General features: G+C 45.9%; 1 protein-coding gene across 12 annotated transcripts in view; it reads right to left on the bottom strand.

Annotated features, from left to right (window-relative positions):
• stxbp5l (syntaxin binding protein 5L) overlaps positions 1-13,510 on the bottom strand; it is a 71,803-nt gene extending 58,293 nt beyond the window's left edge. For 7 of the 12 annotated variants that reach the window (XM_029137466.3, XM_029137470.3, XM_041068971.2 and 4 more), the window contains exon 1: positions 12,469-13,509. In XM_029137466.3, the coding sequence (XP_028993299.1) occupies positions 12,469-12,636 (168 nt within the window). In that variant the 5' untranslated portion in view covers positions 12,637-13,509. Of the gene's footprint in view, positions 1-12,468 lie in introns of all 12 variants that reach the window. The other 5 variants (XM_029137460.3, XM_029137463.3, XM_029137461.3 and 2 more) reach the window with 1 other exon arrangement.
• Positions 13,511-16,394: the final 2,884 nt, after the last annotated feature.

The following is a 16,394-nucleotide window of genomic DNA, read 5'->3' as shown; positions in this document are numbered from 1 at the left end:
TCTTGGCCCAGTACCAAAAAAACTGAAACGAGCGAGACGAAGCAAGTTCATGAAGATGATGTAACGTATTTGGATGTTACGCAGCACATCCGCTCACTGTGGCAGAAAGGCCAAAAACATTCAAGTGCGACAAAACATTTAAAACATTTTAAGGCTTCTGAAGTAACGGTTGGGATTTTCCTACAGCCTGAATTCAGCGTTGAATGAGTTCTTTTTCCTCAGACTTCTTACAACCCCCTTAGCGAACCAATTTATGTTTACGGCTGGAATTAGGAAACCCAACTCAATTATTTGTAATTATACAAGCTCAAAAAAAATAAAAAACACAGATTTAAGTGGGAGCCAAACGTCTATTTATTAAGTATCACCTATAGCTACACGGACGATTGGGGGAAACTACAAAAAAGACTTAATGTTCAGTGGTATAATAATGAAATGCACACATCACAGCTGTTCCTCTTCCTACAGGTTTGATACAAAGCCTGTGCAGACTGACATCATTTGCCTGAACGGCACCGAGGCGCGATGCGTGAATCCAGGTGAAGCTTTATGACTTGGAAAAACTTGACCTTTCATTTCACGGAAGCAATGAAAACTGATCTCTGACGCCTCATGATGAGACAAAAGGCAGGAATAACTGTCAGATTTCACTGAACCCACCAAAACAACAACAGCTTTTAAAGTCCCATTTTGTGACATTTCAATGAGCATCTGTTATTTTAGTCGCAGCTGCAGCTTGAAACTAAGGTTCAGCACAACTCTGGTCCAAAAATGGCCTAAACATATTGCATTACTGCCATGAATTTGCATATTGCTTTGACATATATGCACACAGAAAGCCAAGGATGCATCAGGATTCTAATGAATGCAAAGTGCATGGAAAATCATAGACTTAAAATGTTTACAAGGTCAAAATATTTCTATTGAAGTTCGAACACGTCAACAGCAGAAGCATCCACTCTAATAAGGGGGTGAGAGTAGCTTCAGGAAGCCTGACTAGGCAGAACCACGCTGTCTTCCACGCTCCCGCTCCGAGGTGCTCTGCATGCGTTGCAGCTGTCTGCCATTAGTCATGTTAAACGTCCCAGCAGTGCTTCACTAATCTGCCCTGGAGGCGTGCGGAGACACGGACGTCGCCATCGGCGTATGAAAACGCCGCAGTAAAGGCAATAGGCAGCGCAGATGAAAACCAAAACATTAATAGATGAGGTCGTATGTAATATGATGTAATACTTAACCCACAAAAGAAATGGACCATGTGATCCCCAGCAAAGCACCTCTCACCTTCACTGTGATTAGGGCACGGCTGATGTACTGTGCGCACATATATCAGGCGAGTTGTGTTTAATGGGTTGTGGAGTGTGTAGACACACACCCAGCAGGTTAGAAGGGCATCCAGCCCTTCCAGCCTCAGACGTGTGCGTAGGCTACGAATCTGAATGACTGTGGACGTCACTTCACTTCAAACTGCTTTGAGAATTGTTCACAAGCTGCATTTTCCTCACTTTGGGGACTGAAGCGTGGATCAACTCCGACAGTCAGTGAGAACCAGGCGGCGCTGCCAGGAGCGTGCGAGGGCAAACATTCACTCTTTACCAGTAAATCACAGTGGTGAGGCTCCTGGTTACCACATAAAACTAAAGGAGACTGGCACAAGTAGCCGAACCCTCAATAACAGCACATGGTGCATTTAGTGACACCCAGCGTTGGTCTGTCTGAACTCTAATAACAGGGTGTGCTGGACTTTACCGATGCATGAATTTGAAAAAGATAAAATAAGAATCTGAATGAATGAACTGATTACAACACAGATGAAATCATTGAGCAGAGATTGGAGAAAATGCACACGCACCGCATGACAAAGCAGACGGACAAAAAGCTTCTCCGTGTGTGAGCAGAATATTTAATAACGTCGAGTTTTAGTTTTAGTGCTTTTACAACAGCTTGGAGATTAACTGGTTAAGTGTAACTGAATGCAGTTGGTTACGTTTTCACTGCAGCGTCACCAGCGTTGCTTCCTGATCACACGAACGCCTCCCAATGCAATTTAAAGCAAAAACTAAAGAGGTCTGATGCCCTCTAACGTCTTTGCAGGCTCACATTCATCGTCATTGTAGGGGAGCTCATGGAGCTTGGGGAACCAGTTCCAGGCTTCTCTGGCTGAGATGGTGTGTTTTCTCCACCAGTCTGGGCTTTCTAGCACATATTCGAGTTTTTAAAGGAAGAGTCTTAGCCAGACACACAGATTTACCCTCCGGGTCTGGCCACAGGGCCTTTTAGGGTCTCTCGCCTGACTTTGGAGCACAGTTGCTGGGAGACAGGAGATCCACTCCCTCTGTGCACACAAGGAAGCCAAGAAATAACTGAAAAACATTTACTCCGCTGAATCTCAAGGCTACTCATGCATATTTTAAATCCAAAACCTTAGACCCATTTCAGTCACTTTCAGTGTGTGTGTGTGTGTGTGTGTGTGTGTGTGTGTGTGTGTGTGTGTGTGTGTGTGTGTGTGTGTGTGTGTGTGTGTGGCTCATCCGTAAAGTACAACTTGACTAATCTATCGTTCATCTACAGTAAAACAGTACCATAATTGCAATCTGTCCACAGTCGAAGACAAATAAAGGGGAGAATTGCTGAATAAATCTACGCTGTTGAAGCAGCGAAGCTTTTCAGCTCTCTCGCGTCCACAGCGTTCTTTTTTAGCCTATCCTATATCTCCCCCCGCTTCCATACATGCGCAATCTAATGTTCGCTCCGATAACCCCTCGGAGACGTCCTCATTCTCTGCACAGCGATACCATCGCACGCTTCCCACCATCCTATCTCGCCACACAACATTCAGCTGCAGAGCCGGTCTAGACCCCCGGTTCTATAAATAGACCCTCCATGTCTGCCACAAGCGTTGTGCATTGAGCCGCTATACAAACACAGATCGATACTGTGAAATGTAACTATAATGTCACTAATTCATTGTCTGCGCCTGTTTGTGATCACAGTAAACGGCTGCAGCACGGAGGTGAACGAACGTGAGCAGCTACTAGTTTCTGACTGAAGCTTTTAGCAAAGACTAATGTCCAAAGTGTTCACCTCTGGTTTCCAGCACAAACCAGGGATGGTGTAACCTCATATAACAGACGTTGGAGCATGACATGTGCCGAGGTCTGCTGCTGTAGGCGCTTCCATACGGACACATGTACCTGTGGGCTCTGCATGCGTGCAGCTCTCACCATAGCCTTCCCTCATTATGCCGAGGCAGGCAGTCAGCGGACTGACACTGGCTCGACTGATTCATTGCTTCAGCTCTGCAAAGGCGAGATCACTGCAGGAGCTCAATAGATACCGGGGCGCATGAATAATCCACCGAACGGAGTCCACAGTCTGGCCTTGACGGCGCTTGGATGCAATTATTTACACAACAAAATCAGGAGGGAAGCTCGGCTCATACCTGGAATAATTGGCGTAATGAATGAAGCGGCCACTTGTGATGTGCAGTCTGAAGCAAGATCAGGGACAAGTGATGAAGAGAAGAGGATGCAGGAGAGGAAACTGGGATAAAATAGGAATAATGCTCATGATCAGGCTTTCAGTCTGATACCGTTTGTGTTGTGACAGAAGACATTTTAATACAATACGTTATTGTCCGCTGGGTTGAATTTAACTCTCCACCTCCTTTGCACATGTGTACGTTCAGCCGCACATGCGAACATGGGGAAGGCGATGAAACGCACTGTGTTTCCATGGAGATGAACCGACAGTCCTGATCCCATAATTCACCGTTAAAGGACTGTGCCAACATGTTTTCTGAATGGATTTGAGCTGTGCCAACACTGCCCACTGGATCCCTGCTGAACGCAGGTCCGCTATGCTACACATAGCATCATATTAGCGGGCCGTGAATCTGACCTGACGTGCTTGGGTGGGAATATTTACACAACACAATCGGGCGAAGCTTTAGAGGACACTTTGAACACAATGCAATGCCACATAAGACATTTGTTTTGTTTTTGGGCAGAAAACTAAAAACACACACACACACACACACACACACACACACACACACACACACACACACACACACACACACACACACACACACACACACACACACACACACACACACACAATTGATTATATAAGGGACTCTTACACCAGTGAAGAGCGGGTGACTCCTGTGTGTGTCTCGCCTGCATTTCATGAATCTGGAGCTTTGTCTTTGTGCGACTTCTGCGTCGCACGCGAACCGGGGCCTACGCATCGCTCAGGTGCTTCAGCACGCGTCGCCTCCAGTTAAGTGTCAGGATGAGAGACGGCGGCGCAGGGAGAAGTGGAGAATTCCCGTCACATCCATCCACTCCAATTTCCGCAGAGTTTACAGACTTAGAGCAGCCATCAAACAAACAGAGGTGCACGTGGCTTCCCCAGCCACTGTTTGAAGGCAGATATTTTGAGGGCGCTCTAAAATTCCTTTGATGTAGTCGGGAGCAGCCCAAAATATGAAAAAAAAAAAAAACAGGCATAGCTGAACACGGATAGGAGAGGAGATGTTTAGTGGGAGGAGTGGGAGAGGAGATCAGAGGTTTCTGAATGTGTGAAACGAATTGGAAACATACAGTTGTTACACAACACAGCACCCGATCCTTCATTTCATATTAGACATGCTCTTTACACCTTTATTTTCCCACCAGGGGTTTCTAATTCTATTTGTTACTATCCCCATCAGATCTACTTCCAGTTCCGGGGTGATTGTCTCTGTGTTGTTGGACCCGTGAAAGGCCGAATGCTAATTCGGCTCACGAGCGAACCTGGAGCTGCTGCAGAAGCTGCTGCGAGCCGAAATTTAGCAATTAAAAACCATTTTGAACAATGAAATTAGCAGCTGTTACGCAACCCTGGCTGTGCCATTAGAGTCGGGAGGCAGATTTAAATCCAATTTAAAAATAAACAACCAAAAGGAGATTTTGATTTTATTCAACAAATTGTGAAAGCTGTGTGTTCGGGAGCTCAGCATAGCTTATTTAGGCTGAATAATTAAACAAGGTGTATTTGGCCATTTCGAGGCAACTCGGGGGCTGTTTCCTTATGAAACATATGAGGAAACATGTTCTCAGGTGAAGCCACACAGAATGTCTGGTTGCAGCATCCAATAATGGTAAATGCGACATCCCCAGCTCCAATCCAAGCGGTGACCTTTGCCGCCTGTCATACTCTCTTCTCCCGTGATGCTCATCCGTACAAAAATACACTGACCTGAACTTTTGTTGTTGCAGCTTAAAGAAACCGCTACATGAAGAAGGTGCAAATGATTCTCAAAGACGGCCACGCACTCTCTCTACTCAGGTGGTCTGAACGACTACAGGAGGGACAGCGTGGCTCAAAAGTTGCATATTCTTTGCACATCTACTGTATGACCACCTTTGCACATTAACCCCCACCCCCCGTTATTGTTTCCTACCGGTGTTGCCTGCCGCATACAGCGATTCAGCCTCTTTTCTGCTGGAAGCTGAAGGGTGAGGGGCCTTTAACATCACAGAGGGAGAGGGTGATCTCATAAACGCTCCGTGCACTTGATGCATGGTGCAACACACGCACACGCACACACGCACACACGCACACACACACACACACACACACACACACACACACACACACACACACACACACACACACACACACACACAGAGCCAGAATGCGGCGTGAGAGATTAGGAAGCAAATGAATGAGGCTCAATAAACTTTCCGCTCCTCGCTGAGTGTGGGAGCTACACACTGCAGCGTTCTGTGGTGGAGGTACCGGGAAACTCACCTCCATATGTATGTACTGCATGAACATACTACACACATGGCAAATCTGATGTAAATTTACATATTTATTAGACCTAATCCACTTTATAATTGCCTTTGCTTGGAGATTCCATTACTTCCACATAAAAAACACCCCTGAAAACCTGAATGCAGATCTGTGACGTAAATCATCCTGGCAGCATTTACTGTAATACGGAGCCCCTAAATAAATGTGGGATCAAATCCAGCGTATGCGCGTGCGCTCTCACCCAGTGGAGGGGTGAGGAGGCTCGTATATGCGGTTTAACCTTTCAACCACAGCAGCAGGCGTTTCAGTGAATCAGCCGCTGCGCCGGCATCAGCATCAGCATTGCGCCTCGGGCTTCATGGAGGATATGAACGGGACGGGAGCAGTAACACCCCACGTAACACGCCCCCTTCTGATGAGCGAACCGTGTTTACACGCGGCTGCGCGGTGTTCGAGGCAAAAAGCCGCCCGTCCCGTCACGTTCGGCGGGCTGCGCCTTTACTCTCGAAGCGTTTTAATAGCGATCTGACTGTTTTGTGTGATTAGACGTGAAACCGCTCCCAGTGTCCTGCAGTTTTCAAGCTGCAAGCTAATGTGTTTAGCTGCAGTGATTGGGCCACACGCTGCCATGACACTGGGGGTGAGATGTTAAAAGTCAAGTCACTTGTGGATTGAAAACACAAATGGACTTATGAAATCTGTACCACAAACAGGAAGGAAACAAGCAGAGCATCACTGTGTTTTCTAAACACATTGATTAGGATAATAATGCCCCATGGTTTTATGGACTTTCAATTAACTCTCTAATACACGTAAATCTGTCTGTAAAAACTAATCCACTCAACCTTTTGACTGCAACAAAGTTATTTCTGGTTGCTTTGTGCGGTATAATGATTCTTCCTTTATGAAAAACACGATGACTCATCCTTATTAGCTGTACACTGTACCACTGTATTTATAAAGATGAAGCGTTCATGCTATATTTTGATTGCTATGCTAGACTGCAGTTCTAATAATAGAACAAATGTAATGCTGAGTCACCCAAAGCAAAACCCCCCTGAAATGTATCATATGTGAGGTTGTTGTTGGTTGTTGTAGTTATTTATAGAAGAAAAATGCTGTTAAGGAAGCATAAATGTTCTAACGAGCTATGATATTGGTTTAAGATATATAAACTTAACTCTAGCTTCTACTTTCACCCTTTGGCAAGACAATCGAGTAGATGAGGTTTGTGAAGTGCTTGTGAGTAGTTCTTAAGAGCGGAGGGATCCACCAGCCACTCAGAGAGGCAGAGGAGCCGCTGCGTTGGTTTAAAGCTTTGCAGCACTGCGGTTCCGAGTGGATTGTTTTACATAATTAGGTTTGAACTCAGCGCTCTTAATCACGGACAAAAACACTGTGTTGGTAGACTTTGTGCCTGGAGTTTCTTCCACAGTCGGAGCCCAGAACTATTTAGGAAGATAAAGTATGCATTACCAAAATAAAGGTTTTCTGCAAGTAGCCATGTGGTGGGAAACGGTTAAGGAGAGATAGTGGGGATTGTTTGGCAGCATCTCCATGCTACTCAGTCATAAACAAACATTGATCTGCAACCACAGCGGTAGATTAAGACTATTGACCACCTCCATCCACCCTAGACTTGGAGGCTGATGTAGCCGTGGGAGTGCACGCTTTATTTTATGAATCAGGTCATAATGATAAAACCATCCTCATATCAAACTCTGTTTATTTGTTTTTTTTATTTGGTGGAAATACACTTGAATTAAACTTGAAAGCTTGCTCCCGGCATGAGCCGCACGTCACACTAAAGAGGAATTACTGTGTGTTTACCACGCACGGCAAAATAAAAGCGGACTTTCAGGAGAGTGGAGTGGTGGGGGGAAAAAAAATGAAGGACTGTTCAAAAAGCTCACTCAATTATGTTTGCACAGCGTGAGGTGAGGCGGGCACTTTGCCATCACCTGCAGGATGAATGGACAAAACATTATGAAAGCCCACACAAGATCCAGCAGAGACCAGACTTTCTGTCTAAGCAGAAGATGAACTGAAAAAAACCTGAAACGTGTGGAATATGCAGTTTTGCTGAAGTCTTCTCATATTGCTCTTCTCCCCATCGCTGCTCAGTCTGACATCAACTCCTCCCTAATTGATCCCGCACTGAGGCTTTTGACAGGCAGCCGACACATGGTAATGTGAGACTAGCTGGAAGTCAACCCACTGAGTCATCGCACCCATGGAACGCTTGTGGGGTCGCTGGCAATGGAGTGGGGTGATGTCATCTCACCGAGCCTCCAGTCCTGCTGCTGGCGGGGCACGGAGGAGAGGGAGGACCCGGACGTCTGACCTTTGACCTCCCAACATGAGTTTAACAAAGAACCGCATTTTTATAACTGAATTTTGACTAACTTTTACTATATTAATCCACACATCACTATTAGCGACTTAATGCTGCACATGCCACCAGCAAAGCTCACCATGAGTACAGACAAACCCCTAAAGTAGCAAACAACTCATTGTTATGGGCTGTTACACATATAGAAATAATATGAACTTCATAGACATTTAATTGCTGAATTTCAAGGAATTAGTAAAACGCCCCAGTTCCTGGATAACTGAGCACAAAGTAGACGGAGACTGCAAAAGTTGCTGTATCCATTTACCCTAATGGACATCAAATGAGGCTTTTAAATGAAAATTCATTTTAACTATGATTACGCTGCTATTATGGGTAATTGCACGTCCCCCCTTTGAGATTAGTTATAATTAAAAGAGATTATAAAATGTGAATGTTGTCAAGATATCTCAGCAGAGCGTCTTCTAACAACCTGACAGTTATAATATGTATTAAATAAACTTTTTTAGCTACAACAGACCTGAGATCAGTGCATGAAGACACTTCATCACTCAGTCACTTCAAATGATTTGTGTGTCAGGTGTATTATCAGTCTCTGTAAAGCAAATGTGAAAATATTGTGATGTTGTTATAGCACGGGCTTCTCTCTTAGGGATGAGTCCTGGGTGGATTTTGTTGAAACGCAATGTTTCATTTTGGCACCGAAAAACAAGGAAGGAGCACGTAACAGTATTAGACTGAGCTGTTTGTGAAACAATCTTTAGAAAATGGCCTGTGACTACAAAATGTTATGTTTGTTGTGTCACTGGGTTATTTGCGGACGTACTGGAGAGGCATTCAAATGTTTATGAATGCCTGAAAGCACCACATCAACCAACGGCGCACGAGAAGGCGCTCGTCTTCCAGACTGAGGCCAGAACCGCGCGCGGGAATCTCAATTTGCAATTTTTGCATTATCTTCTCGGTAGCAGCCAGTTTCCCTAATGAATATGGAAGCCACCATTTGTCACTGATTAAAATTCCACTGTCATTACTGCACTTCAGGCAGGTGATGGGATTAAAAAAAGAGGTAAATGGCACATGTAATATGGATGAAGTCAGCTGAGGTTAAGAGCAAGATCAGTCTGAATTTCATTGCCTGTCATTGTGACAGCGATCTGTCTGTGAAAAAGCTTGATTTTGAGCCTATTTAATCCTAAATGAGACACTTCATTCCAGCCGCCAGCTAGTTTCTTAATTCGACCAGTTAACGGACGTTTGGACTGGTGTTCCACCAGTTAGTCCCCAGTAGCTCGTCAACAGTTCCCGTCACGTGTGGGGATTTATGCTGAGCAGAGCACTGGGCGAGCTCCTCCGCTTTGAAATATGTCAGCCGAGCGTTTCCCGTCAGAACGCCGCCACGAGCAGCTTGTAGCGCTCACACTTGACGGAACAGATCCGTGATTCAAGCTGTTTACAGCGAATCCTGATATCATCAGCGCGTGGCACCAGAGATCACGGTCTGTTGGACGGTGGAACGTTTGTGTAAGATGTTTTTTTTTTTTACTCCCATATGGATATTTGTGGTCTTGTTGTGAGCTCAGGTCTCAGCTCTTTGACTTTTTCTACCTCCATAACTGTCATTACACCCTTTTTGCCCCATTTAAACACACTGACGTGAAACTCTGTGCTGTGGATTCAGAGACTTGAGCGGAAGTGAAGAAGCTTTAAGTTTGGTTAAGACGTTTAGACTCTTGGTTAAAATCCTTCTGGTTTCTTCTGATGCGAAGCGATTTATCATTCTTATAAATAGCTTCACTCAGATCAATGAACTTAATTGGCATCGCAGTGTAGATCAATTGGATGTTTCTCTCTCTCCGTTCCTCTTCGCAGCTGTAATTTTCTCCTTCTAGGACAAAATGAACACACTCCGGTGCCGACGGGAACGAGTCTATAGATCCAGACCGTGAATTTCACCTCCTCTGTCTCAAGTCAGAGTAGGATTTCACTATTTTCACTCTACTCCACAGAAGCGTTTTTATAAAATATAAACAAAAAAATCCTTGTATAATCCAAACAAAATGAGCTGTTGTCTTCCCACGCTGCACAGTGAGGACAGAAGTCATGACTAACTTTGAGAAGCCAGATAAGACGCCAAGCACTCCCACACAAACTGCACCAGCTCACACATTTATATCCCCACAAAGTGGAGACTGTCACAAACATTTGGGGCAATGACTGACTGAAGACTATTCACATTTAGAGGTGAATGCAATACATTTTTATGTTGCTGAATATGGTAAAATGCATGCGTTTCAACTCAACGCTTTCAGTATTGGTTCTGTAAACATCCCTTTCAGCCGACGCATTCTGTAGCTCAACGAATGAGGAATGAGGTCGTGGCCGGTTTTCATTTCACGTCTGCGTCTCCTGTAATGCAAAACTGGGGGAGCCGTCGCCTCATTAGTTGATTAAAGCGACGGCAACGAGCGAGGCTTCCTTCGCACACGCCGTCTTTCATCCGTCGTGATCCCAACTTCCTGTAACTTTTCCTTTCACGCTGTTCTTTGTAAAAGTTCTTAGCATCTTCTGAAAGCGCTGTCTGAGGGCGACATTGTTGCCATGGAGATTAATGCCAGAAACCATTATCAGATCTTACCGTTAGCAAAGAATAATTTGTATGTGATGTCAATATTGACTAAATATGACAATATGGCGGAACCTCCAAATGAAACCACCTTTTCTGTATATCCCACCTTTAACCCTGCCTGCACCAGGAGGATACGTTGACCTCTTCCTCCCTCTCCCCCAATGGTTGGCATTCATTTCCCTTCAAATGCTCACACAGACAAACACGGGCACAACCTGCACATGCTCAGACTGGCATAAGAGAGGAGCGTGTTGCTGCTGCTGCTGCTGCTGCTGCTGCTGGTTCTACTTCCACGGCGTTCAGTCAATTTGTTGCCTTTAAAGACAATCGGGCATTTAGCCGTTCCGCGAGGAGGAGCAGCTTCCGGCACGGGACCGGGGAACGGCTCCGTTCTCTTCCAGCACTTTCTCCTCCCTGCCTGTCTGCCGACGGCGCTCTGCAGCATCATTTTCAGCTTGTGAATCAACCTCTCTGCTCACTCTTCTCCTCCCCCAGCTTCTCTGTACAGACCCCCCCCGCCACACACACACACACACATACGCCAGTGTCAAGCTGCCCAGTAATAATATAGCTCTACATACATACAACCTGCTTTCTTTTGGGTTCTCACTGAATTATTCACAAAATGCACCCCCCCCCCCCCTCCATTTAGGGTGAGGAATAATCGCTGCAGTAAGCTCCAAAATGCATACAGAAAAGGGCTGCAATGGGCGGCAGAGGCTGCTATAAATACTCCCAACCCCCATCTACATCTCTCCCTCATTCTCTCCCTCCTTCTCAGTGAAAAACACATCAGCTAGGACAGTACTGCAGGGTCCTTTTGCTGGCATGCTGTGCACTTTTTTTATGCAAGGGAGGGACACCAGTTATGTCATCACCATTCGTGCCTGCTTTCTGATGCAACTGGGAGACTGCTCTTCATTGACTTCCTTTGGCTGGTTTGTGTCACGTGTGTGTGTGTGTGTGTGTGTGTGTGTGTGTGTGTGTGTGTGTGTGTGTGTGTGTGTGTGTGTGTGTGTGTGTGTGTGTGTGTGTGTGTGTGTGTAGGCTACCGCAGCCTGTGCAGCATGCTGATGACGGACAGACTGGTGAGAGCTGGAGTGTAGCCTACCCAAAACAGCACGCACACAAACCAAACTACACGCGAGCGCGCGCGCACACACGCGCGCGTTTGCAAGCTTTACCAGCTGTACACACATGTCCGCGGGGGCAGCGAAGCTTTATGCAGATGAACAATGGGTGACTAATAGAATAACCGCAATTCTTTGCCTTTGAGGTCCGAAAACAAAACACCACGGAGGCTGATCAGAGCCGGAGCTTTCATCCGCTGAGGCTTCGAATGCCTTTTTAACTGGTTGCTTAAAAAAACGCGTTAATTCCGAGGAAAAGTGGAAGCGAAGAGCTGTCCGTGGTGCTGAACTTTCCACGCAAACGCAGCAGCAGGCGACCAATTGTAGCGCACGCGTTGTAGACAATCCAGGTTCGCATTTTACAACCCATTCCTCTTTATTTAGCAGAATAACTTGTAAAATATAATACGCACAAGTGTCTGTAGATATCGGCTTGTACACAAGCGTCACAAACTCCGAGTATCCAACGTGGTACATTGTGTTACCTCGTGCCGTTCCGTCGGGTGTCGGAGGCCTGAACCTAAACAAAGCTCCGTGTCTGCTGCACCCACCTTACACAGCTGAAAGTTTTCCGACACTAGCGTCTCTTGGACATCGATTTCTTTGGGAGTCGGCGCCGCGGTGGGAGTCCCGGCCGCGCTGCCACACGATGGCGATCCGATAGTCCCTCCCGGAGAGGAGGTGGTCAAACCATCCAAAACCTTTCGAAACTTCTTCATTTTCTGTCGTCCGTGGGTGATTTTCGGGACTAGGGCTCAGGAGGAACGAGGCGTCTCGGTTGCCTTTGTTTTGCCACAGTTCCACGGTCTCTCCCAGGCGTAAGATCCAAACTCGTTTAGGCAGCTACAGCTCGTCTGTCCCTGCAGCAGGAACAGGATATGAAAGACCCCTTTTCACGTTCTCTCTCTCCTAGGTGCAATTTAAAAAGTCATAGAGGCACGTCATCTTGCTCTCTGGCAGGCGTCCACCAAATAAAAATGCGCCCGATGCGCTAAGATCTGAGGTTTGCGGACAGTTTTACGGCTGCGAGTCGCCTGTCTCACATCAAACTACACAACTTCATTGTCCTTCTGCGTCCTAGAGTAACATCCGCTCCCGGATTCGGAGAAAAAAGCCGCATCTCAACATAATCACGGAGGCGATGTTTGCACGTCTCAAACAGAAGTTGGTACTTTGAGAAGAATTAAGAAGAAGAAACCAAAGGAATCAGGAAACTTGGATTGGAGCGATCCACCTTCCCTAAAAAGTACTTTCGCAGCGCATTGGTTGGCAGTTACAGGAGCAGAAGGAGGACGAAACAGGCTGGAGACGCAGAGGCAATGCAGTTAAACGAGATCCGATTGAGTCAGGCCGGAAAATGAGACAAGTCGAGCCTCGAGCGGAGGAGAAGGCGGAGAAGAGGATGCTCTGCGCTGGTGCAGTGAGCTGCAGGTGACTCTACGGTTCGACGAGTCGGGCTTTGTTTTCAAAAGCATCCATCCGGGTTTCAGCGCCGCTTCCCTGCGGTCCAGAAACGGGAGATGGGAGCTGTCCGTGGTGCTGTTAAACCATAACCAGTCAGCCCCGCCCCCATCTCCCCTCTCTGTTTTTGTCTCCGTCTCTCTCTTTCTCTCCTCTCCGCCTTCTCTCGCCAACGATTGGGTGAAAGCTTTAAATCAAAGGCACAGCATGATGAGGAATAAGAACCTGGGAAGGGACAATTAAAGGAGCAGTTCGTTAAAAATGAAATAGAATCCCCCCCTTTTTTTTCACCAAGCGCAATGTAGCAAAAAAATGAAACATTTCGAAGACGTCGCCTCCTGTTGTGGACGAGAAGCCTTTTAGGAGCGCTGCGTTAAGCGGCTCCATTTGCAGCTGTTAATTTCCTGCCAGATCGCCAGGAAGTCTCCATCGCCGGGATCCGTTGAGTAGCATAATGCATTAATATCACAACTTAAAAAAGGTGATGCAAGTTTTTTTTTTTTTTTACAAAATGAAAAGCATTTCCATGTTGAGGCCCTTTGAATTTAGTTCTACATACATTTTCACTGACTGCCAGAGATAGTGGAAATGTTCTGCTAATACTGCAGGTCACGTTTTAAGTAGTTCTTCATAATACATTACATTTAAAACATGCAGGACTATGTTTTAGTCCATTAACCACCAAGAAAAATATACTTCACGTGACCACAAGTCCTCCAAAGCCTTCCTTAAGTGTTCACATTGACCTCCATACGTTTCAGGCAGACATTGATTTCTGAAGCACATTGTGCAAATCACCCGGAGACTTGAAGCGGAGCTGACTGTTAAATATTGTTGCACTTGCCAAATATGCCAATAAAAATCATATTTTAGCAGCTTAGGACGTCATTCTCCTTTATTTTGTCCAGTTTGTGCTTTGTGTGTCTAAAATAGGGCACTCCTTGTATTCAGGTTTGGCATGCAGACAGTACGCTTCATACTTTCTGACAAAATAAAGCGAATAATGCACTTCATGGCTCCTAGTCATGAGCCATGCAGTCTTTAAACACAATCACACTCTGCAGTGTTACTGGATGGAGCCACTGTGGATCAGCAGGCGAAGTAAACTAAACACCTCACACTTACAAACTGAATTCAACGAATACAATATGCACATATTGGCTGGACACCAACAGGCTCGTGTTGCTATTGTGAGCATTTCCTCATGCTTGGTGCCATTCAAGGGGCTCCAGTAAACAGACACACCAGGCCGCCGTGTTCCTCGCCTCCACAGCGGGGCGCCTCCAAAACAGGATGCGCGGAGCTGCCGACATCCTGTAACAAGCTGCCCTCCAAAGCAGTGCTATCGTGCAGTTTAGCGCTCTGCGCTGGAGACACGAAGGCACAGCGTTTGTGTTTCTGCATGCGTACAGCATGTTGTATCAGTTGTGTTTACAGCATTGGAGAACTAGATATTGTTTAAGTGCAGAGAGAGACGTGTACCAGCAAAGAGCTTTACTTTGGACGGTACCAGCAAAATTCTAGTTAAACTGTGTATTTAATTAAAAAAAAGGAGGAGCAATTTGGACCTAATTTAACCGTCATGCTCTGCTTATGAAATGCCCCTCGTCCTGAGTGCGGCACTTCTCTTTGCATCACACGTCCGCGTGATTGCGGACGCACACGTGTGCAATCAAGAACAATCTCGGGAACGCTTTAAAAGGTCGGCGTGATAATTACAGTTCACTTCTGACTAAAGAAAACAACCGGGAAGATGGAACAATGGGTTCATGCTTGACCTCTGCGTCACGTGACCCAGTCAGCGTCATCTTGGAGACGATTTGCGGAGGTTGATTCATTTTTTTAGAAAAGACCTAGTCAAAAGTCTGTGCAGACGAATTTCAGTCAGTTCAATTTCAACTTTTTTTTTAAACTTTTACATTTTACTCGACTCCTTTGTCTTCAAACTTCAATAGCATCATGAAACATTCAGTCGTCTCAGCATGGAAACACGTGTCAGTCACTCTGGAGGTGCGGCCATACCCCCGTGTGTTAATTTTTGATGGCTGACCTTTGGGTTACATTTGGAGCGCAGATTGGGCCTTTTAATTATTGATGTCTCAACCTGTATGCAGCGTTTTAATGTTGTCTGGGCGGCGCCGAGGGCAAAGCGCCTGCTGTGCCTTCGCTCGCATCCACGGGGATTTATAGTGTTTATGAGCCGATCATTGGTTGCAACGACTCGGCAACAAGTGGCAATAGCTTGTGATATGAAGTAGCAGGAAATGAGCGTTACTGCAGTGGGTGGCAGCGTCTTAGTGTTTAATAAATGGCAATAAACAATCCACATGTTGGTGCCAGAGCCAGACGGACAGTCATCCGGTGTTAAAGAAAACAAACACAACGTACTGGGGGTATAATCAATACCTCATTCCACCTCTGACAGGATATTTTCAGATGTCTCCTCATCGATTTAACCTCCCACACACTGTACAGTCATGTTTCTAACAGGCGCTTCTATCTGTTTAGCCACCTGTCACCTCTGATGTGAAGATATTAGATCCTCACTGATCTGGTTCGGTTCAGAACAACAGAATAAATAATATTATTATTACTGGGGAAATTTAAAAGCAGTTGTTGTGGATGATTGTATGGTGTAGAAGGTGAACTGGCTCAAATGTTCACCCCAATTTTGCCACGTTACAGTACGTCTTCAACTTTTTTAATTACTTCCACGCACCCTGCAGACCCCCCCCCCAGCCTTGCTGCCCCCCCACACACACACTCCACCTCACTGAGCTTTTTAACTCAGACCACCCATCTGTTAAGTCACTTTGGCCCAATTAATACCTGCTGGGTGATTTAATAAAAGTGCACAGGAGTAGAGCTTAAAAGCAAAATGAAGCCACAAAAAGTTGTTTTTTAATCAATTTCCAATTAAGAATCCATTTCTGTCTGCAGAACCACTGGTAATTGAGTCAAGGTAGAGGAAGTGAGGGCTCGAGAGGCGGGGCTGAGCCTTCAGGGGCCGTTCATT

This window comes from Betta splendens, chromosome 21 (assembly GCF_900634795.4).
Source record: "Betta splendens chromosome 21, fBetSpl5.4, whole genome shotgun sequence".
NCBI classification, from domain to species: domain Eukaryota; kingdom Metazoa; phylum Chordata; class Actinopteri; order Anabantiformes; family Osphronemidae; genus Betta; species Betta splendens.
The sequence above is the reverse complement of the archived record's forward strand: the minus strand, read 5'-3'. Positions and strand labels throughout refer to the sequence as shown.